This window comes from Orcinus orca, chromosome 15 (assembly GCF_937001465.1).
Source record: "Orcinus orca chromosome 15, mOrcOrc1.1, whole genome shotgun sequence".
Classification (NCBI taxonomy): Eukaryota; Metazoa; Chordata; class Mammalia; order Artiodactyla; family Delphinidae; genus Orcinus; species Orcinus orca.
Genome location: NC_064573.1, coordinates 86,184,865 through 86,208,078, shown reverse-complemented (window position 1 = coordinate 86,208,078; position 23,214 = coordinate 86,184,865). Strand labels below are relative to the sequence as shown.

The following is a 23,214-nucleotide window of genomic DNA, read 5'->3' as shown; positions in this document are numbered from 1 at the left end:
AGGGGACTAGGTGCCTCACAGCTTCTCTTTGAAACTCCAGCCTCGTAAGAGCTTCCCCACAAGACGGAAGCCTTATTTCAAAGGGCAGCCCCCCACCTGAACACTGGAGTGAGGAGGAAAAGGGCTCACTTATAGAGGAAACCAGGCAGCAAGGATGGGAATGATCCAGCTACGCGGGTCAATATGGGAGTTCGGGGAGGGATGTCGCTGGAGCCCCAGGATGAGAACTGCTGGCCATGACCACACCTGTCTTCCCTCAGAGCTCAGGGGATCTGATGCAGCTGGAAGGCTAATGAGTTTGGGTTTTGGAGTAAGTCTGTTACATTGTTACATGTCAGGTATTTTCTCCTCTTCATTTTCCTTTTCTGATTTGGAATCACTCACACACTAAGGTGTCAATTTCCTTGTCAATTATCCTAGTGCTTTGTGCTGAGTAATTTGTCATTTTATTTTATTATTTTTTATTGGATTATAGTTGCTTTACAGTGTGGTGTTAGTTTCTGCCGCGCAGCGAAGTGACTCAGCCACACGCATACACACATCCCCTCCCTCTTGGACCGCCCTTGGCCTATCACAGGACCCCTCTCCTCCAGGGGGAGCTCAGGGCAGAGTCTGGCTGAGAGATCTCAGGCTCTTCCACTTCTTCTCATCCTTTGCCTCCATCAGAGTAAGTCACTGCTTTGGCTAATGTCACCAAGGGAAACCTGCTCCTGGCTGGGGCAGGAGTAGGGCTCTTCTCTAACCTGGGCCAAGTTAAGAAATGGAAGAAAGGCCCTGGGACAGGGGGACAGGGACAGGGTGGGTAGTAAAGAGCAAGGCCCTGGGGTGGGAAGGGAGAAGCCTCCACTCCAGGCACCCAGTCCTCTTCCCTGTGGCCCCAGCCCTAGTTGCATTTGGGGATCCTCTCCTCCCTCACATTAGTCCGGAGTTTTGGATGAATCTCGGCCTCTAGTCTCCAAAGCAGGGTCATGTGATGACAATCTAAGCCAATCAGAGCTTCACATTTCTCCAGTCACAGTGGTTGGCTCAGGGGTGAGCACGTGACTTAAGCTGGTACAACTGGAGGGAATCTCAGGAATTTTTCAGGTGAGACTAGACAAAGGATACTTGCTCTTTTCTGCTGGAATGCTCCATGTAAAGAGATGGTTTTGTAGCCGCCTGTAGCCACCTTGGGACAGTACGACTCGTCTGAGATGTCAGTGAGCACAGAGGATACTGAACCAAGAGAAGGAGAGCCAGAAATAAAATACTGATTGATAACTCCATGTGAGCTCCTGGATGCAGCCATTCCTGAAGCCAGAACTGCTTACTGTACAGAAACAGAAGCCAAAAACCACCCTCCCTTTTTTGCTTAATTCAGTTTGAGGCACGTTGTCTGTTAACCAAAATCATGCTCTCAGATAGAAGAGGCAAGAGCTCTGCTGCACCAGCCCAGACCCACCTGTATGCATCCCTCCCCATCAGTGTCTCAGCAAGGAGGACGAGCGGAGACAGGTAAGAAGGCACAGCTGTCACTAGGCTGACACTGCATGGTGACTTTTCATCCTCTGAGAGCTCGTGGAAAGGAGAGTGAGAGTAAACGGGGAATAATAAGCTGAATTCCAGCTCAGATACAGTGGAGAGTTGTTATTTTTGCTCCCCAACACCCACTCATCTTATCTCCGGTTACAGTGTTTAGGTGTTTTGAGGGGAATCTCCCTAGATTCTCATGCTCAGTCCCTGTGCTTCAATGGTCTTGACTTCAGCTACACAGCGGGGTGTACTCATAACATCACACTGCCCCTGGCCACGGGGATTGGTCCAGGAACGGTCACATGACACTGTCTGGCCCAGTAACAGGAAGTCCAAGGATTTCTGATGGAGTGAAAGTACCATCTCATTTCTGGGAAGCTGTGGACGTTAGGCCTCTGGGGACCACATATAAAGAGTCAAAGGCAGAGCTTAGAGGGGCAGAGAAATTGATTTCTGAATCCACCTGTGCCCTAGACATTTAAATAATAAGACAGTTTCTCCCCTCACTTATTAAGCCAATTTGAGAGTCTTAATCATTCAACAACCACATCATCCTTGATAAAGATATGATGAACCATCGGGAGGTTGGCATATGATATCGCCTGAGACCAAACCCTTGTTCTCAGATGGATTTCAGGTGAGAGGTCAAAGCAGGGCAGAAATGTTAATATCTGGCAGGAGAAAAAGCTAACACAGGAGGAGAACTGTTTTCCAGATCGAAATCTGTCCCAAGGCCAACCAGATACGCGATTCCAGGCTGGACTTCTCTACCCTGTGCTACATGGAGCTGGCCAGAAACTTTTCTTCAATGCAAGAGCCACCCACGCCCAGCTGCAGGATCCCTGGGGCTTCAAAACCTCTGTTCTCAGTTAAACAAATCCAGATGGACTTCCCTTGGCTCAAGTAAAGTCTGACTCGTGAGTAAACGGTCTTATCTTTTGCAAAAGTCTTTTATTAGAGCACAGTATTCTTGGGAGCTTAAGACAGAGGGTCAGAACAACCTGCTCTTTCTTGGCCAGTCCCAAGCATTAATGCGTGGCTTAGTTCCTACCAGTTGCAGGCTCTGGGTCTTTGCTTCCCAAAGAACGTCTGTGATGATGGAAATGTCCTACACCTGTGCATCCAATGCCCTACCGGTGCGCTGTCCAACATGGTAGCCATGAGCCACCTGTGTGGCCAGTCTCACCCTCTCTCTGAGGGTGACAACCACAAGTGTCTCCAAACATTGCCAAATGTCCCCTGGCAGACGTACGATCACCCCAGGGAGAGAACACTGGCTCTAGGTCTACCTGGATAGTAAGAAGAGCTAACCGAATGCATCGACCTACATGCTTTACTTTTATAACTACGTTAAAACTCGCAACAATCTTACGAGGTTGGTATGAGTATTACCCATTTTGCAGATGAATAAACTGAGGCTTGAAGAACTTGTCTGTGGCAGAGTGCAAGCTCTTAGACACGCTATTTCAACTGCTGGCACTACAAGGAACTTTCATGGAAGGAACTTCCTTGCTTTACACGGGAGACCCCCAGCCCAGAACTGGGGCACAACTGGGCAGTGTCACTCAGCCTAGCCTGATGCCCGGGACTCCTTTGCTGTCCTTGACTTTCTTTCATTCTTAGAACCAAATGGCTCTTGAGGATAAAGACCTTTTGGCTTTTCTTCCAGAGCGTGTCTGATATGAGAAGCAAAAACGAGCAGCTCTCTTCCCTCCTTGGGAAAGAATTTGCCCATTTTCCTACTGGGCGAGGGAGTGCTACTTACAGTGGGAATCAATCTCAGGGACTCTTTAAAAACTTCAAGCTCTTATGAAAGAACCTGGCTCTCTCAAGGACTCAGAGCTGTGGAATCAATAGCAAATTCAGTAGGGAGGAAGCTTTGTGCTGAGGGGAGCCATTGCACAGGGAAGAATGTCTGTTGCTTACGTGAGGTTGCTTTCCACGTACCAGAACTCCTTTGGTCAGCAGGGGAAGCAGGGCCCCATGGTTGCCCATATACATTATTTTTAGCTCTGCACCGGAATCCATTAGCTGGAACTGTGCCCTGGAGGTCAGACAGGCTGCACTGGAAATTCAATAAACGAGCTTTCTTTAATGGTATTTTAAATCTCAGCATCTCCACCCTGTCGGGGGAGAGCCTAGCCTCTATGGCCTCAGAAGCTTTGGGGAAAGCACAGGCAGGGCTGCAGCCCAGGGTAGGAGCCACCCGGGAAGTACAGGGCGGGGTACCCTAGTGTCAACCTGGTTAGGATGGGGGGCTGGAGAGAGCACTGGGAAAATCAGGGGTACACAGTCATAGCAGGCATCGACAGTCGTTATTTTCCCTGCCACCAACGGGCCCAAACGCCTCCTCCTTGGAGACCTATCCAGTCACCCTTTACGCCCAGGCCACGCCCTAGCACAGCACCTGTCGCATTTCCTTTGCGGTCCTCGTCACCACCTGTAATACGCTTATCTGTCATTGTCTGTTCCCTCCACGCCAGGCTCCATGAGGGCAGGGGACATGTCCTATTTGTTGCCACGTCCCCAATACTGGCATGGTACCTAGAGAAAGGCCAATACACCTCTGCTGAATGAATCATTAGGTGGTTATGCAACACACTGTACGTTGTCGAATCTAAGACACCATCACTTCGTGGACCACAAGTGAGAAAACCTCTGCCAACGAATCTGTGCCGTGCCGTCGGCTGCATGGCTCAGCTATGTTTCAAGCACGTTCAAGTGTGGATGAGTGTGTAGAGTAAGGACTCTGTGACGGTGGTTACTTGGATGTTGCCAGTGCTTTTGTCCCTGTTATGTGTCTTCCCTCCTCGTACTATTCCTGGGCTTCCGTTGGGCACATCACTGCCCTTCTCTGGGCCGTTGCTTTTTCATTCCTTGAACATCAATCAACACAGACGCTGATGTTCGCAGGTCTCTCCACTCACACGTCATTACTCCTATTGACCTAAACACCGAACACGCGGCAAACCACACCCCTCTTCACTTGCGGTTCCTTCACGCCCCACACTGACGGAGCCTCATTTCCCAAATGCCCACCAGTCGGGGATATTCAGGAAGCATCGCAAGGGGAGAGGAGAGAAAAGGCAGAAATGTGTACCTCGTCTCTGCAGAACAAACCAGGACAGAAAAGCCCTCCGTGTGTGTGTTTATATATAAACAGACTCACACACACGTCTTGATGTGTCTGTGTTTATGATCACATGAGCACGGAGAAAGGCACAGAAGGAGATCAGGTAGGTAATTAACACTGATTACCTGAGGGCTGGAAAGGTGTGCTGTAGCGTGTGTGTGTGTGTGTGTGTGTGTGTGTGTGTGTGTGTGTGTGTGTGTGTGTGTATCTATAGATCTGCCAATTTAATTAAAAAATTTTTTTCCCTTTATTTTTAATTGAAGTATAGTTGATTTACAATGTTGTTAGTTTCAGGTGTACAGCAAAGTGATTCAATTATACATGTATATACAAATCTCTTCTTTTTCAGATTAATTTCCATTATAGGTTACTACACGACATTGAGTATAGTTCTCTGTGCTATACAATAGGTACTTGTTTATCTATTCTATATATAGTCGTGTGGAACTGTTAATCCCAAACTCCTAATTTATCCCTCCCCGCTTCCCCTTTGGTAACTGTAAGTCTGTCTTCTATGTCTGTGAGTCTATTTCTGTTCTGTTTCACGAGTTCATTTGATCTGCCAATTTTAAAAGTCCATGATTAAAAAAAAATAGTTTGTATGATAGGATCCCATTCTCATAAAATTACACCTCTCTACATGGTTATCCATAAAGTGTCAAAAGAGATTATGTACAAAATGATCGCCTAACTTCTTTAGTAAGAGACCACGTACTGTACGATTCCATTTATATGAAATGCCCCCCAAAAGGCAAACCCATAAAGACAGAAAGTAGATTCGTGTTTGCCCAGGGCTAGGGGTGGGAATGGAGGTGAACAGTAAATGGGGTGACAAAAGTATTCCAAAACTGGGTCATGGTGATGGTTACCCAGCTCAGTAAATTTCCTAAAATGTCGCTGAATCATACACTGGAGGTAAAGCTGCGTCCAGTTCTAATTTTTTTTTTTTTTTTTGCGCGGTACGCGGGCCTCTCACTGCTGTGGCCTCTCCCGTTGCGGAGCACAGGCTCCGGACGCACAGGCTCAGCAGCCATGACTCACGGGCCCAGCCACTCCGCGGCATGTGGGATCTTCCCGGACCCGGGCACGAACCCGTGTCCCCTGCATCGGCAGGCGGACTCTCAACCACTGCGCCACCAGGGAAGCCCCAGTTCTAATTTTTAAATAACACTGTGCTTACCACAGAAAATACACCTGTAGACGGCCAGTCTGTAACCCCTGGCTTACCTAATAGGGTCATCAAGGGGACTGCCTGACTCAGGGTTAAGTCCATTCCACGTGTTGGCTTCTAGGTTAAGTCCTTTACTTGATAAATGAGACTCATGAATCCTCACCAGGACCTTCTGAATTAGGTACGTGATTGTCCCCACGTTACTCAGGACTAGAGGGAATATATGAATCGCCCAAGACTGCATAGCTTGGAAATGGCAAAGCCAAGAAGAACTTGCTGGAAGAAACTGCCCATATGATCCTCTTGTGTTTCTCTACATCTTACAAACAGAGACTCGACGGTCTTTGTCTGAATGGTCTTTTCAAGGATGTTTATATGGTGAGAAGCCTCAGGAGAGAGAGACAGAGTCGCCTTCTGGAGCAAAAGGCAGGCAGGCTGATGGTTCAATAGAGCAGAGATACTGTCTCTGTCCGGGAGAAGGCGAGGCAGGCTTTCTGCCTATCTTAGCTCAGGCTGTGATAGCAAAATACCACAAGCTGGGGGCCTAAACAGTAGACATTTATTTCTCATAGTTCTGGAGCTGGGGAAGTCCAGGATCAACGTGCAGCACGGTCGAGTCTTGCTAAAAGCCCTCTTCCTGGCTTTCAGACAGCCGCCTTCTTGCAGTGTCCTTACATGGCGGAGAGAGGGCAGGCTCTAGTCTCCTCCTCTTTTTTTTTTTTTTTTTTGTGGTATGTGGGCCTCTCACTGTCGTGCCTTCTCCCGTTGCGGAGCACATGCTCCGGACACGCAGGCTCAGCGGCCATGGCTCACGGGCCCAGCCGCTCCGCGGCATGTGGGATCCTCCCGGACCGGGGCACGAACCCGTGTCCCCTGCATCAGCAGGCGACTCTCAACCACTGCGCCACCAGGGAAGCCCGTCTCCTCCTCTTTTGAGAGCACTAATCCCATCGTCCTCAGGACCTCATCTAAACCTAATCACCTCCCAAAGCTCTGTCCCTAGTGCCATCACATGGGGGATTGAAGCTTCAGCATGTGAACTGTGGGAACACACAAACATTCAGTCCCTAACACTGCCCGTTAAAAGAGACTCGGGTTCCTGAAGCCCAGGGTTCCTCTTTTGGAACAGAGACCACAGCACATGCAGTGTGGCAAAGCCCTGGGGGGACTGGAGCTTAGAGGCAGATGCACTGGCTGCCCTTTAGCCCTCTGACTCTGATCCAGGAGTCTCGCGTCTTCTGCCAGCAAACTGACAGGTTGATTTGTCAACCTGCATGTAGGGTGGAATCTCAGAGCCTTCAGAGGACTTTCCAGAGCTCAGGCCTGTCTAAATCCCAAACCTTATGAGCCTTTTGGAGGGCAGGCACGTATTAGGGGCCAATTCCCTCCCCCTTTCTTCTCACCATGGGACCCTACGCTGTACCAAACTAGCTCTTCCTGTATCATTCACCTCGTCAGACCGCGAACCACAGGCTGTGTCTGGGTCCTGGGAAACGGGGTTCCCGTGTCCTGCTCAGACATCCTTCCTTGGCTTCTGCTGACCTGAGACTTCCCCTTGCTTTGCCAACAGCCAGGGGTACCGACTCAGAATTCATTTCAGGGGGTGGGGTGGGTTTTAGCTTGAATACATTCATTTCCCTAAAGATACTAATTACATTCCTGGAAATACTAGTCATGGGCTCCATGTCAAACCTATTTAAGAGCATCTCAGGGCAGTTACGTGTACAACCGCAGTGAAATTTGTTTTTGGGTTTTTGTAGGCTGAAAGATGGACCTCTAGAAAAGTCATCAGCGCCGGAGGCGTCCTTTCAAAGGGTCACACTTATCAAGGGTCCTGGCCCTTCGGGGCACTGCAAATCAGTAACAAATGCAAATGATCAGCAAGGACCCGGTATGTGACCACGGCTGGTCCAAACCAAGTGCCTCTTCCCCTTCCCCTCCTACCAAAGTTACTTCTCAGCCACAGGAGAGAGATCCCGGCCAGAAGCAGAGCAGAGATCCCTCAGAGCAGTGCTTCTCAATGGGGGTGATGTTGTCTACAGGGGACACTTAGTACTGTCTGGAGACATATGTGTTTGTCACAACTTGGAGTGCTATGGGCATCTGTTGGGAAGAGCCCAGAGATGCTTCTAAGCATCTACAATGTGTGGGACAGTCCCCATGACAAAGAATTAGCTGGCGCAAAATAGTAAGCGTGGTAAGGTTGCAAAATCCTGCCTCCGAGCTTAGAACTTTGCTGTCCAGTGCAGCACCCATGAGCCACACGTGGCTCTGGACCATTTGAAATGGGGCCGTGATGGAGGTGTGTTCTAACACTCACTGATTGGAAAGACTTAGTGCCAAAAAATATGAAATGTCCTATTAATCATTTTTACATTGACTACATGTTGAAATAAGCTTTTAAATATAATGGGTTACACATACGCCATTAAAAAATCAGATTCACCAGTTTTGTTTTGTTTTTCTCTTTTTCTGAATGTGACTCGAGAGGATTTAAGTTCCCTGCGTGGCTCACGTTGTGCTTCTATTGGACAGTGTTGTTTAGAACTTCTTCCACCCGCTCCCCTCCTTCCACAGGCTTTCTGGGTCTTCTGTGAAGCACTCTGGGCTCAGGGCTACCATCTGCCCATAAATCACTTTTGGTTTAGTTACAAAACATAGTCCCTTCTTTGAGACGACACTCCCAGCGGCCAAAAGATGACGGTCACAGGATATTGTTGGGACGCTTTACTGCGACCTACTGGAAGGTCGGTATAACAATTTAGACCGTGTGAACACGGCACCAAGTGCAGTGGACAATCCTGGCGGTGCTGGTTGCCGTGTGTCCATGCTGGGGGTGGAGTCTGCAGAGAAGGATTTATTCCACCCCAATCCTCCCCTTCAACGGTCTGTAAGGTTCTCTTCCACGCACACGTGTTGTTTTTAACCCCAGAGAGAAGACTCTGATTGTTACCTGTCAGACTTGATTTGGGGGGCGGGAATGGAGACCAAACGGTTAATTTCTGGCTTGGATAAACCCTCACTGTCTTATTCTCTGAGCAAGTATTGTGGGTACACGATCATGGTACATGTTGGTGGGAAAGACCAAAAAGTAGGGTCCTTCCCTCAAGACACTTAGTCTCCAGAGCAGGGATTTCTCTAGGCCAGCTTTTTCTTGGAAGGGCAAAATGGTAACTATTTCAGACGTGCAGGCCATATGGTCTCTGCGGAAACTACTCAAAAGCAGCCACAGACAATATGGAAATAAATTTGAAAGAACGAAGTTTTGCAATTTGCAGCAACATGGATGGAGGGCATGATGCTAAGTGAAGTAAGTCAGACAGAGACAAATACTGTGTGATACCACCCATATGTGGAATCTAAAAAATACAACAAACTAGTGAATATGACGAAAAAGAAGCAGACGCACGGATATAGAGAACAAACTAGTGGTTACCAGTGGGGAGAGGGAAGGGGGGCAGGGGCAATATAGGGGTAGAGGGAGAAAAACAGGATTATTAGGGGACTATATGGAATCATATGGGCTTCCCTGGTGGTGCAGTTGTTAAGAATCTGCCTTCCAATTCAGGGGACACAGGTTCGAGCCCTGGCCCGGGAAGATCCCACATGCTGCAGAGCAACTAAGCCTGCGAGCCTCAACTACTGAGCCTGTGCTCTAGAGCCCACAAGCCACAACTACTGAGCCCACGAGCCACAACTACTGAGCCCACGTGCCACAACTACTGAAGCCCACGTGCCTAGAGCCCGTGCTCTGCAACAAGAGAAGCCACTGCAATGGGAAGCCCGCGCACCGCAAAGAGTAGCCTCTGCTCGCCGCAACTAGAGAAGGCCCGCGCACAGCAACGAAGACCTAACACAGCCAAAAATAAATAAATAAATTTATAAAAAAAGAAATCATGTGTGAAACTTTTGAAAATTGTAAAGCATTATAGAATTTAAAGAATCATTCAATAAAATTTAAAAAAAGAAATAGATTTGAGTGATCCTATTCCAATAAAACTTTATTTCTAAAGCAGGTGGTGAGCTGAATTTGTCCCAAAGTTCATAATTTTCCCTATAGAGCAGTCACGGCTGCCCTATGGGCCAGACCCATGCTGCCGATGTATTTTATTTTTTTCCCATTGTAGTTGTTTTTTTTTTTTAATTACCTTTGGTTGCCAACTTTGAAAAACAAGGTGACTTTTACCAAATTTGCAGCTTCTCTTGAAGACGCAGCAATCCCAAATTCACATTTATACACGCCACAACTGACAGGAGTTGACTACTGCTACCCTTCTAGAAATGGGTTTGTCTGATTTACCACTTTACTCACTTAAATTACCTGCTTGGTTACTGTAGGTATTGGGGGTTTGACCCATAGTCCATAGCTCTCTTGATGACAGCTAGGTTGGCATGATGTCAAATTAAGCGATGGAAATGGGGAAGTTTAGTAAAGCCACCGGAAGTGTTGTGTACATGAACCAACCAGCTGAACCCCTTATTTCACCAGGCTAAACTCTCTTAGCGAATGCGAGGCCCCCGTGAAGTTGCCACCAGTTCAATCCAGATGCTAATGGAATCACTTACTTTGCACTTTTTTTGGCCATGCCTCTCGGCTTATGGGATCTTAGCTCCCCGACCGGGGATCGAACCCATGCCCTCGGCAGTGAGAGCACCGAGTCCCAACCACTGGACCACCACCACTGGAATCACTTACTTTGATGACTTCCTCGTCTGTGGACTTGCATTCCACCGACTCCGAGATATCCGTCACGGCACTGTTCTCCTCCACGGAGACCACCCTGATGGGCATGGCCACTGTCTTTCCCGTGAGGATGGCGGTGTTCAGAATCTCAGTGTCCTGCCGGAAGAACCAGACATAGCTGGGTCAAGGGAGCTATTCAGTTCTCTCTGACCCTAGGGGAAGCCTTCCAAGGTGTGTGCCAGGCTGTCTTTGTTTAGACAAGACATGCAGCACTTACCTTAGGGACCTGGGCAAAGGAGTCATTTTTGAACAATTTCCCAAGAGCGTTTCACAATTTACTTTTAGTTTATTTGTGATCGTCTTCCTAGTTTTCAACAACAACAATCCAAAAATATGTATTCTTTTTCTTTATTGTAGAGACCAAGTAAAAGTTACACATCAGTTAGGTTTGGGTTGTAAGCAACAGAAATTGACCGGCTAGTTTGAGCAGGAAGGTACTCTGGTAGGTTGAATAACCAAGATGCCCATGTTCTCATCTCTGGAACCTGTGCACCTGTTGCCTTACATGGTAAAAGGGACTTTGCAGTTGTGATTAAGCTAAGGATCTTGAGATGAAAAGATTATCCTGGGTTACCTGGGGTGGACCCAATGTAACCATAAGAGTTCTTTGAAGAGGTAGCCATGGGGGTCAAATGAAGAGAACAAGATGCGGTGTTGGAAGCAGAGTGATGTGGCTGTGACCTGGGAGATGTGGGCAGCTTCTAGAAGCTGGAAAAAGAAGAGATTTCTCCCTAAAGCCTCCATGAGGAAGACATATTAATTTTAGCCCCAGAAGACTCCTTTCTGACTTCCAACTTCCAGAACTGTAATGGACCAAATCTGTGTTCATTTGTTAGAACATTTGTTGTAACAGGAAATGAATTCAGGTTCTTAGTGGATAGACCCTGGGCTACTCCCGGGATCAGAGGAAAAGCTGAAGTAGGCTTTGGAAAGGCAGGACCAAGAACGACTTCCAGGATGTTGAAAAGAGGAAAGGATGGGCGAGTCTCTCTAGAGTGAAGCGGAGTGAATCCCTTCAACCATTTCTATCCCTGAGTGACTCTGCTTATGATTTAAATTTTCTGGAGGGAGAGTCTGATTGGTCTCATCATGGTGCCCATCCCGTATCCAGGGAAGGATGGGGCCACTCTGATTGACATGTCTACCAAGATCGATTCCAACTGGAAAAGGGCAGTCTTAAAAAAAAATCAGAACTGTGTTATCAGAAGACGATAGAATGTATAGATTCCCATCAGGCAAACAAGGGCAACAACAGATACATAGTCATTACAAAAGCAATCAAAGAGTTAGGTAATTTTTACCCCCAAATGCCTGTGATCACTACTGCACCTCGGCGATGGGCTGCATCGTTCTGTGTAGCCAACCAAACTGTCTTCCTCTGTTGACCCACTGTGGCCCATCCCATCCTCTGATGACTTGGGTTTATCCTGTTCACACTGACTTCGTGCAAAATGACGAGCATCACACCTCTCACGTGTGTTATGATTTGCAAAGTGATGAAGAAAATGCCTTCTCTTTTGAATTTGTAGGCACTCCCTGCTTGTACTTCTGTAATCCTTTTCTTTATGGTCAAATGAAGATGAAAAAGCATCTGTGGCTTTGGGACATCTACTGGCACCTTTAACCTTTGGGTCAACTTCTCCCCAAGTCCCTCTCCAGAACTGCTGCTTCACTTTGAAGCCAGAGATGCAAGGAAAGAGATTTTCTCAGTTCTTCCTCCAGGGAGGCAACTGGCACAGAAACAACCTTTTGCGTTAACCAAGAGCATCGCTGAAAGAGTCATCCGTTCTAAGGAGAGTGCAAGCCCCTCTCCGATGCTGGTGCCCATCAGTCAGCAGTTCAATAACCCTCTGCCATGTCTTCTCTTGGGTCCACAGGCTTCCTGGAGCTGGAGCTGCCATCTGGGCAGTGTCCACATTGGCTATTCCAGATGCTAAGAATACTGCAGAAATCCCCCAAGTCCATTTTCAGGTTCATTACAGGTAATGTGCTCGGAGTTCAGTCTTAACATTTTCTTTCTGAGAATGGTCTTTGGCTAATGGCTTCATTAAAGCAGAAAACTCCCTCGTGTACTAATTGTGATTAGCTTTCTAGTGGTCACTGCAGCTTCTCTCTCTCTCTCTCTCTCTCTCTCTCTCACACACACACACACACACACACACACACACACACACACACATATCCTCTTTTACCTAACACTTCTTATTCCTAAACTGAATTACATCAAGATTAAGACTGGCAAATCATTAGATATTTTTCACTGACCAAGATCAATTGCAGAAGCAGAAATTTACAGTCCTAGAAATGCCAAATGGGTGAAGAAAGCATCGATCTTCAGGATAACCTGGCTAGGCCACAAGGATGAAGTTCCCTGTATTTAAAAATTCCTTCCTTTTCCATCTAAAAACAGGATACAGATGAACTTATTTACAAAACAGAAACAGACTCACAGACTTAGAGAACGAACTTAGGGTTACCAGGGGGAAGGGACAGATTGGGAGTTTGGGATTGACACTCACACACTACTATATGTAAAACAGATATAACCAACAAGGACCTACTGTAGAGCACAGGGAACTCTGCTCAGTATTCCTTAATAACCTAAATGGGAAAAGAATTTGAAAAAGAATAGATACTTGTATAACTGAATCACTTTGCTGTACATCTGGAACTAATACAACCTTGTTAATCAACAGTACTCCAATATAAAATAAAAATTTTTTTAAATGAGTAAAAAGAAAAAAATTTCTTTCCTGATCAATGGTTTTGGTGAGTGTCTGTTACTTGGTGGGCACGAGGAGTCTGGAATCCCAGATTCTAGTCTATGCTTTGCCGTTAACTCTCTGTAGAACCTTCCTTGCATCCCTTATCTTTTGGAATCTTTGCTTCTTCATTTTACAGATTAGGGGGTTGGACTGCATCTTCTCTATCTTTCCAGCTGTCAAATCCTAGATAACCATGAAGATCCAACAGCCATTTAATGAACACTTATTGTGCACCCAGCACGTTCTTGCCACTGGGTTATAACGTAGTGAACCAGAGTGACAAGCCCACGCTCACGCAGACGGATGGGATGGCAGGGGGGGAACAAGCAAGCAGGCAGCCACTATATTGGGTTTGTCAGGACCTTTTCATTAACTAGTGGCAAAAATCCAACGCAACTCAATCTAAGCAAAAATGGAGACCTACTGCCTTGTACAGCTCAAATATCTGAGGGAAGATTCCAGCTCAGGTATTGCTAGGACCAGGTTCTCAAAACATGTTGCAATTAATTTCTTTCTTTTTTTTTTTTATTTTATAAATTTATTTATTTATTTTTGGCTGTGTTGGGTCTTCGTTTCTGTGCGAGGGCTTTCTCTAGTTGCGGCGAGCGGGGGCCACTCCTCATCGCGGTGCGCGGGCCTCTCACTGTCGCGGCCTCTCTTGTTGTGGACCACAGGCTCCAGACGCGCAGGCTCAGTAGTTGTGGCTCATGGGCCTAGTTGCTCCACAGCATGTGGGATCTTCCCAGACCAGGGTTCGAACCCGTGTCCCCTACACTGGCAGGCAGATTCTCAACCACTGCACCACCAGGGAAGCCCTTCTTTCTTTTTTAATTGAAGTATAGTTGACTTACAATATCGTGCCCATCTCTGAGGTACAGCAAAGTGACTCAGTTATACACATACAGACATTCTTTTTCATATTCTTTTCCATGATGGTTTATCACAGGCTATTGAATATAGTTCCCTGTGCCGTACAGTAGGACCCTGTTGTTTATCCATCCTATATATACTAGTTTCCCAATCCTTCCCTCCTCCCCTCCCCTCCCCTCCCCCTTGGCAACCACAAGTCTGTTCTCTATGTCTGTGAGTCTGTTTCTGTTTAATAGATAGGTTCGTTTGTATCATATTTTAGAGTCCACATATAGGTGACATCATATGGTATTTGTCTTTCTCTGTCTGACTTTCTTCCCTTAGTATGATCACCTCTAGTTGCATGCAATTAATTTCTACGTCTCCCCATCTCTTGACTCTCTTTTCCTCTGTTTGGCTTCATCAGTCAATAAGCTATTTCTGCATAGTAGACCCCCAGCTATATTCTCCATGGCTCAAATCTGTGTTCTTCCCTCATACAACTCAAAGCAAAAAACAAACAAACAAAACCCCCAAACAGCCCGATTAAAACATGGGCCAAGCATCTGAATAGACATTTTTCCAGAGAAGATAAAATCCAAATGGCCAACAGACACATGAAGAGATGCTCAATGTCACTAACCCTCAGGGGAGTGTAAGTCACAACCACAAAGAGAAATGAAGAACTCCTGTACCACCCTCGGATCCCCACGAGGGAGCGATTTTCCGGTTGGACTGTACCTTTCTAGTTTCCCTCAGTTGCGAGCATAGCTATGGGATTACAGAAAACAATGGCACACGTTGTAGAAGCAGAGGGGCAGTGAGGCGCCCAGGCATGGACTGGGCACATCGGCCAGGTCTGACTGTAAAAGTCCTCTGTCCCCTCCCAAGGACTTGGAGAGATGCTGTGCTGGGAAGGAGGGAAGCTTTCCTAGAGAGTGAAAAATGTGTGTGTGTGTGTGTGTGTGTGTGTGCGTGTGTGTGTCTGTGTGTGATCGGGACACTGCAGAGTACAGAGTTATGTGGGGCTCGCTGCTGCTCCCGAATCCTTTTACGGTCAAGCCCAATTCATAGCGATGTGCCTGGCGCGCTATTTAAATGCGTACAACTGTGTGCTTTCGGAACCCCCAGCCGGACCTGGAAGAACTCATTTTGGGCAGGGCGGGCTGGGAGCAGGTGCCGCCTGCCTTTATCCTCCACGTAGTGCGGCTCTGGAGCCCAGGCTGCAGGCTGCCCTCCCTCCAGACCCCCCTGAGCTATGAGATGCTCGGCATCACGGAACGGAGTCCTCTTCTGAAAGCAGACGGGCGGACATCTCCTGTTGCCCTCAGCGGACATCAGACCCCACCCACCAATACCCTTTCAGAGCCTCACGGAACACAACTAAGGCACAACGGTCACTTGGACCCTTTTCCTGTTATTAAATGTTTGTTCTCTGCTGTCACTGTTTTTCTCTGTCCCTCCACCTCCTTCCATCAGGAACCAGAGAACTGCTCTGTGTTTCTGAAAAGAATCCATGAAGTGAGGTACTTTTAAATCACTGTCATTTCAAGCTTGGAGAAAGCCCGAGGCTTCAGAGAAAACACGCTTTGTTTGATTTGACCTCATAAATGTAAATTGGTTTGGCCATTTTCTGTATTTTTTTTTACAAATTGGGTTTTTAATTTTTAAATAAATAGAGACCACAGAATTACTTCTGGAGGGTTAAAAAGGCTGAGGGGGTGTGAACTGATTAAAAAGATAAATCCAACTGGCCAGGGGAGGAGGCACTTATCCCAGGAGTGGGTGTGAAACACCCATTACAAATTCCCCAGAGGCTTCTCATCAAGAGAAATGAGGAGAGCGGAAATGTGTGACACAGTGGACTATTATTCAGCGACAAAAAAGGAATGAGGTGCGACCACGTGGATGAACCTTGAAACGTGATGCTAAGTGAAAGATGCCAGACATAAAATGACACATATTTTACGATTTCATTTATATAAAATGTCAAGGATAGGCAAATCCCTAGAGGTGGAAAGCAGACTGGTGGTTGCCAGGGGCTGGGGGAAGGGAATGCAGAGTGACTGCTTAAAGGGTCTGAGTTTTATTTTTACGGTGATGGAAATGTTCTGGAATTAGACAGAAGTGATGGTTGCACAACCCTGTAAATATACTAAGAACCACTCAGTTAAAGATTCTAAATGGTGCTTTTTATTCCACTCGGGTATTTATTCCAAAAAAGAGAGAACATTAGTTAGAAAAGATCCATGCACCCCAATGTTCATAGCAGCCTTCTTTACAACTGCCAAGATACGGAAACAACCTAAGTGTCCATCCACAGATGAATGGATAAAGAAAATGTGGTATATATATATTATATATATACAATAGATTACTACTCGGCCATAAAAAAGGATGAAATTTTGCCATTTGCAGCAACATGGACAGACCTAGAGGGTATTAGGCTAAGTGAAGTAAGTCAGACAAAGACAGTACTGTATGTTATCACTTACATGTGGATTCCAAAAAATGAAACAAATGAATATATCAAAACAGAAGCAGAGTCACAGATACAGAGAACAAAGCAGTGGCTACCAATGGGGAGAGGGAAGAGGGAGGGGCAATACAGATGGGGCTTAAGAGGTACAAACTACTGTGTACGAAATAAATAAGCTTCAAGGATGTACTGTACAACACGGGGAATACAGCCAATGTTTTATAATAACTATAAATGGAGCATAACCTTTAAAAATTGTGAATCACTATGTTGTACACCTGAAACATATAATATTGTACATCGACTACACCTCAATAAAAAAATTTTAGAATATGAAATTTAGAAAATAAATAAACAATACCCTACAGTTTTGTCAAAAAATAGTGCATTTTATAGCATGTGAATTACATCTCAATTTAAAAAGAGAAGGAAAAGTGTGTGGGAGATGTGCGGGTGCCACGGAGAGGCCACGGCGGGGCTCAGACCTGGCTCTGCCTCTTGGCTGGTCGTGTGGCCTCAGATGAGCGAATCCATCCACCCACCGTCAGTTCACTCATCCGGGAAATGGGACCAAGAGAAAACACATCTGCAGCTCCAAGACCAGACACCTCGCCTTCCACACCAATGCTGTGGGTTCAAATCTCACGAGGGTCTGAGGATGAGGCAGGTTTAATCTAAGATGTTCCAGATGGTAGAAAAGAGCCTCTCTCAGGAAGAACCCTCCTACACTGTTGGGGGGAGTGTAGGGGTACAGCCACGATGGAGAACAGTACAGAGGTTCCTCAAAAAGTTAAAAATAGAGCTACCATAGGATCCAGCAATCCCACTCCTGGGCATATATCCAGACAAAACTCTAATTCAAAAAGATCCATGCGCCCCAATGTTCCTAGCAGCCCTATTCACAATAGCCAAGACATGGAAGCAGCCTAAATGTCCATCGACAGAGGAATGGATAAAGAAGATGTGGTACATATATACAATGGAATACTACTCAGCCATAAAAAAGAATGAAATAGTGCCATTTGTAGCAACATGGATGGACCTAGAGATGATCATACTAAGTGAAGTAAGTCAGACAGAGAAAGACAAATACCATATGATGTCACTCATATGTGGAATCTAAAATACGACACAAATAAACATGTCTATGAAACAGAAACAGACTCACAGACATAGAGAACAGACTTGTGGTTGCCAAGGGGTGGGGAGGGGAGGGAAGGATTGGGAGTTTGGGATTAGTGGATGCAAACTCTTATATATAGGATGGATAAACAAGGTCCTACTGTAGAGCACAGGGAACTATATTCAATATCCTGTGATAAACCATCATGGAAAAGAACATGAAAACGAACATATCCATATATATAACTGAATCACTTTGCTGTACACCTGAAACTGACAAAGCATTGTAAGTCAACTATACTTCAATGAAAAAAAAAGAAGAAAACCAATCTCTTTCAATGCACGTGTACTTGGGAGTCATTTAGAGTAGTACATAATAATAATAAATAAAAAACCAGGTCACATTTGGGGAGCGCTTCCTACACGCTAGGTGTTGCTAAACGCTTTCATTTCTACCACCAACCCATGAAGCAGGTGGTCTTTTTATGCCAGGTCTATGGATGGGGAACTGAGGCTCAGAGCTGGTTAAGCGATGTGTCCAGGGCACACAGCCTGGAGGTGGCCTGGCCAGGTTTGAACGTGGACCTCCAGGGCTGGAACACATGATCTCTTCTCCTACTCTGTGCTGAAGAGCTAGGACATGGGACAGAACTGCCTCGGTTCTGCCTCTGCTCTTCCCTTGTTGTGTTTTAAATTCTCCCAGCGTCAGTCTCCTCGGCTGTGAACTTGGGGAATCATCCGGGTTGCTGCGAAGATTAAATCAGATAATGTTTATGAATGGCCTGTCAGGGCGTGGAACAAAGTCCTTGTTGAATGAGAGGGCAGCTATTAAGCATAAATGTGAAATGTCTGGATGAGGCAACAGCGGATGGAGAATAGCCAACACTTCTCCTGAAACTCTCTTTTCTCTATTGGAGGGAGAGGCATAGAAAATAAAATCAAATAAAGATAAGGCTGTATGTAGCAAGCACGGGAACACACATTGCCTAGAAGAACAGAAACGTTAGCCCATGGGGGTGTGGAGCGGATTACAGACGGAGAGGTGTCTATGAGAGCCTTACAGATACCTTTTTGGCACGTCAGACTTTTACAACAAGATCCAGGGGCCAAATCCTGCCTGTGGTCTGTGTTTATATGGACTTGTGAGCTGAGAATGATTTTTACATCATCAAGGCTCTTAAAAAAAAACAAAGAAAGAGAAAATGCCAGAGACTGCATGTGTCTCCAAAAAACCTAAAACGTGTAATATCAAGCCCTTTACAGAAAAATTCTGCCAAACCCTGAACAAGAGGATCATTTTCTCAAAATGATGGGGCTCTCGGCACGCCCCCCCAAGGGCGTCTCCTAACCCTTTGGTGTTGTCATTCTGCTTTGTAGAGCTGAGCCTACCCTTACAGCTTTGCTTTTCTTCAGTTGTTATCTCCTCTGATTCACTGTGTTTCCAGCTACAGTTCCAGGTCAGCACCACAACCGGCACGGAAGCCGGCATTCTTTGCTCAACCTGGGTAGATTTCCGTCTTGAGATAATTTGCATCACACGGAGACCCGGGGGCTTTGGACCCACAAGAAGCACTGCCCTAGAGCACTGGGTCTGGTGTTAAATGGGAAGGGGTATTTGAATTGGGGCTGATTTTGTTAGTGTTTCCTAATTTGCAGTCGTGATTATATTCATGTTACGGCAGCGCTGGGTTCCTTGCACACACTTTTAGCTCAAGGAGGGCGAGTATGAATACTTGAAGCACAGGAAGCCCCTACAATCGGCCTTTCTTAAGGGGGGTGGATAACATTACAGATGACTGCTCAGGGGGAAAAGTGTATGAGTAGACACAGAGCTAGAGAAGAAATAAGTGGTTCCCAGTGGGGAGAGGGACGGGGAAGGGAATCGGGGAGTAAGAGGTACAAACTATTAGGTATAAAATAAGCTACAGGGGCTTCCCTGGTGGCGCAGTGGTTGAGAGTCCGCCTGCCGATGCAGGGGACACGGGTTCGTGCCCCGGTCCGGGAAAATCCCACATGCCGCGGAGCGGCTGGACCCGTGAGCCATGGCCGCTGAGCCTGCGCGTCCGGAGCCTGTGCTCCGCAACGGGAGAGGCCACAACAGTGAGAGGCCCGCGTATCGCAAAAAAAACCACAAAAAAACAAACAAACAAAATAAGCTACAAGGATATATTGTACAACATGGGGAATACGGCCAATATTTTATAATAATTATAAACGGAGTATAACCTTTAAAAATTGTGAACCACTGTATTGTAGACCTGTAACTTATATAGCATTGTACAGCAACTATACTTCAATAAGAAAAGTTTTTAAAAAGTATATGCGTGGAAAAACCAACGAGCATTTCTTCCTTCATCTCTGCTGAAGCACAGTAGGTTGGGAAAACACACAGCAGAGTTGGAGGAAGCGCGTTTGAGGCAGCTGGAGGGTCCCCAGCTCACGTGGCAGGCTCTGGGAAGATCAGAGGTCCGTTTTTTTTTTGAAAACCAAGAAAAGGGAGCCCAGCTGCTGGCATGCAGAGGGCTGAGACTGCTTCAGTGAGGCAGCATCAGGCTGCCCATCTTGCTGCCTCACGCTTGCTGCATGGGGCTCCAGGCCCTGCCTTCTCTGTGCTTTGTTTTCCTCATCTGTGAAATGGGACAGTCCCGCTTTCCTCCAGGGTGGCTCCGGGGATTAGATGAGAGAACCTAGGCAACCCCCCTAGCTTCGTGCCTGCCACAGAGGTGGCCGTTCCATAAACACCAGCCCACCGTCCTCAACCCTAGGAAACGGAGTCCGAGAACCTTGACGGAATTTCCACGTCCTATTTCACCAAATCACTCTTTTTTTTTTTTTAAACATCTTTATTGGGTATAATTGCTTTACAATGGTGTGTTAGTTTCTGCTTTACAACAAAGTGAATCAGTTATACATATACGTATATCCCCGTATCTCTTCCCTCTTGTGTCTCCCTCCCTCCCACCCTCCCTATCCCACCCCTCTAGGTGGTCACAAAGCACCGAGCTGATCTCCCTGTGCTATGCGGCTGCTTCCCACTAGCTATCTAACTTACGTTTGGTAGTGTATATATGTCCATGCCACTCTCTCACTTCGTCCCAGCTTACCCTTCCCCCTCCTCATATCCTCAAGTTCATTGTCTAGTAGGTCTGTGTCTTTATTCCTGTCTTACCCCTAGGTTCTTCATGACATTTTTTTTCCTTAAATTCCATATATATGTGTTAGCATATGGTATTTGTCTTTCTCTTTCTGACTTACTTCACTCTGTATGACAGACTCTAGGTCTATCCACCTCATTACAAATAGCTCAATTTCGTTTCTTTTTATGGCTGAGTAATATTCCATTGTATATATGTGCCACATCTTCTTTATCCATTCATCCGATGATGGACACTTAGGTTGTTTCCATCTCCGGGCTATTGTAAATCACTCTTGAGCACCACAGCCTCTCGGCTGTAAGAGGGTGAGTGTTCAACTGTAACTGATCTGGGAACTAATTTAGCATTGCTTGGAAGTTGATGGATGGAGGAGTCGTTTAATTACACTTTCAATTCCATCTGGAGGCAGCATCGGCAGGATCCCCGGGGGCTGCGGCGATGGGCTTTGCTGTGGGCTTCAGAAGAGGGGACAAGTGTCCCGTCTCTGGATGGTACCTCTGGGAAGAGGCAAGAGAAGGTGGCTGTCCAGTGTGTCTACGAAGCAACGGCAAAGATCTCTGGATCGCAGAGGTGGCCCGAAAAAGGCAGAGACTAGAAAAATAAATGGGTCGGGTTCGCAGGAAAAGAGACCCAAGGTCTTGTGGCCGAAAGGGGCTAGTTGGTACTCCATATCCATTCTCTTCCTTTTCCTTGGTAACTGAACCATGAAGTTTTGGCAGGTGGAGTGGGAAACAGTACCAGCTCAGAGAAGTCTAAACTCCGTCTCTCTTGCATGGGGGTGACCGTGGAATGGGGTTCAAGTACGAGGGTTCTCAAAGTGTGGTGCCTGGACCAAAAGCCTCAGCATCACCTGGGAACTTGCTAGAAACGCAAATTCCCGGGCGCCGCCCCAGACACACTTAGTCAGAAACTCTGGGGGTGGAGCCTATTCACCCTTTGCTTTAACAATCTCTCCAGGTGATTCTGATGCTGCTGAAAAGTTTGAGAACTACTGTTCTAGTCCAGATGTAAGCAGCAATGTTCTTCTTCAGGAAGTCTGCTTAATGGGAGCTGGATAAGGGAAGTGGGATGTTCTTTTTGCCCTTTTCCCCTTCCTCCTACCTGGAATACAGATACAATGGCTGGAACATTAGTAGCCATCTTGGTCCATGAGTCAGACTTGGAAATGAAAGCCACTCAGGGAGGATGGTGGGGGTTGAAAGACAGATGAGGTCTAAATCTCTGATGACTAAGGAGTGGTCCTGGACTTACTTATGTACATGAGGTAAACTTTACGTCTCAGCTAATAGTTTTGAGCATTTTCTATTATACTTAGCCTAACCTAAGGCTAACTCACATAGATATTTCTCTGAATGCTTGAGATTGTGAACGAAGATTGCTATCCGCTGCACTTGCATGCCACATTTCCAGTTGTGTAACCTGAAGAAGGGGACTCCATGGCAAGGGTGCTAGGCGGTGGCCTGCACTTGGGGAATGGCAGGGGATGGTAGTAAGCCCGTTGCTTTTAGCTGCTGCTGGTGGTGGAAGCAAGGCTGACAGAGGATTGTTATGAGAGGAGGGCCAAGCAGAGACTGACAATTCAGCATAATTTACAGCACCGGGCAAACTACTCCAAGAGGGAGCTTCCTCTTCCCAATTCAAGGCATCCTCGTTAAAATGATGCATGGGTGGCACAGCAGCCAGTTGGCATATGCTGATTAGTGAAAGTACTTGAAATGAGGGTTCAGGATTCAGGGCAGATGAGCCCAGGGAAATGCCATCTGATAGGCTGACTTTGTTAGGTGCAACCAGCTATTTACATAATCCTGTGATGAAGAATATTATGCACACACACACAGGCATCGTAGGGGCGACCTTTCAAAGTCCCACCCGCTAACGTAATTTTCCCTCTAACCAGGCTGCGTGCAGACACCCAGCTCCGCCGCAGTTTTTCTCATCAGGGAGAGAAGGGAAACCTTATTACTGGTTGGTGTGCGAACGGCACGCCTGATGGAGCGGGCTGGATTGGACCCGCTAACCGACACCACCACCTTCTCCCCTCCCGTTTCCTAATGAAACGATCCCCAAGAGTTCTGCATGATTTGGGGGGGCAGAATTGATTCTAAAAATGCTCCGGGAGATGCTGACGGGGAAATGGAAACCAATATTATCATTTCTGCTTTGCAATGGCTTTGGGATTTCCAAGAAGCAGCGAGGGTCAGGAGGTGGACAGGCTGGGGAAGAGGAGAAGGTGTTTCCCAGGTTAAGGCTTTCTCTTCCTAACATTCCAGGGAGCAAGAGAATA

The 23,214-nt window shown here is 46.7% G+C and overlaps 2 protein-coding genes across 2 annotated transcripts in view; one reads left to right on the top strand and one right to left on the bottom strand.

Annotated features, from left to right (window-relative positions):
* Nucleotides 1–2,426, top strand: part of SLC15A4 (solute carrier family 15 member 4) — a 118,955-nt gene extending 116,529 nt beyond the window's left edge. Inside the window, exon 8 of the mRNA XM_049697915.1 lies at nt 2,228–2,426. Within this exon, the coding sequence (XP_049553872.1) occupies nt 2,228–2,385 (158 nt within the window). The 3' untranslated portion in view covers nt 2,386–2,426. The remainder of the gene's footprint in view (nt 1–2,227) is intronic.
* The window catches only part of TMEM132C (transmembrane protein 132C), a 373,010-nt gene that overhangs the window by 24,297 nt on the left and 325,499 nt on the right, over nt 1–23,214 (bottom strand). Inside the window, exon 5 of the mRNA XM_033440664.2 lies at nt 10,513–10,656. Coding sequence (XP_033296555.2) covers nt 10,513–10,656 — 144 coding nt within the window. The remainder of the gene's footprint in view (nt 1–10,512; nt 10,657–23,214) is intronic.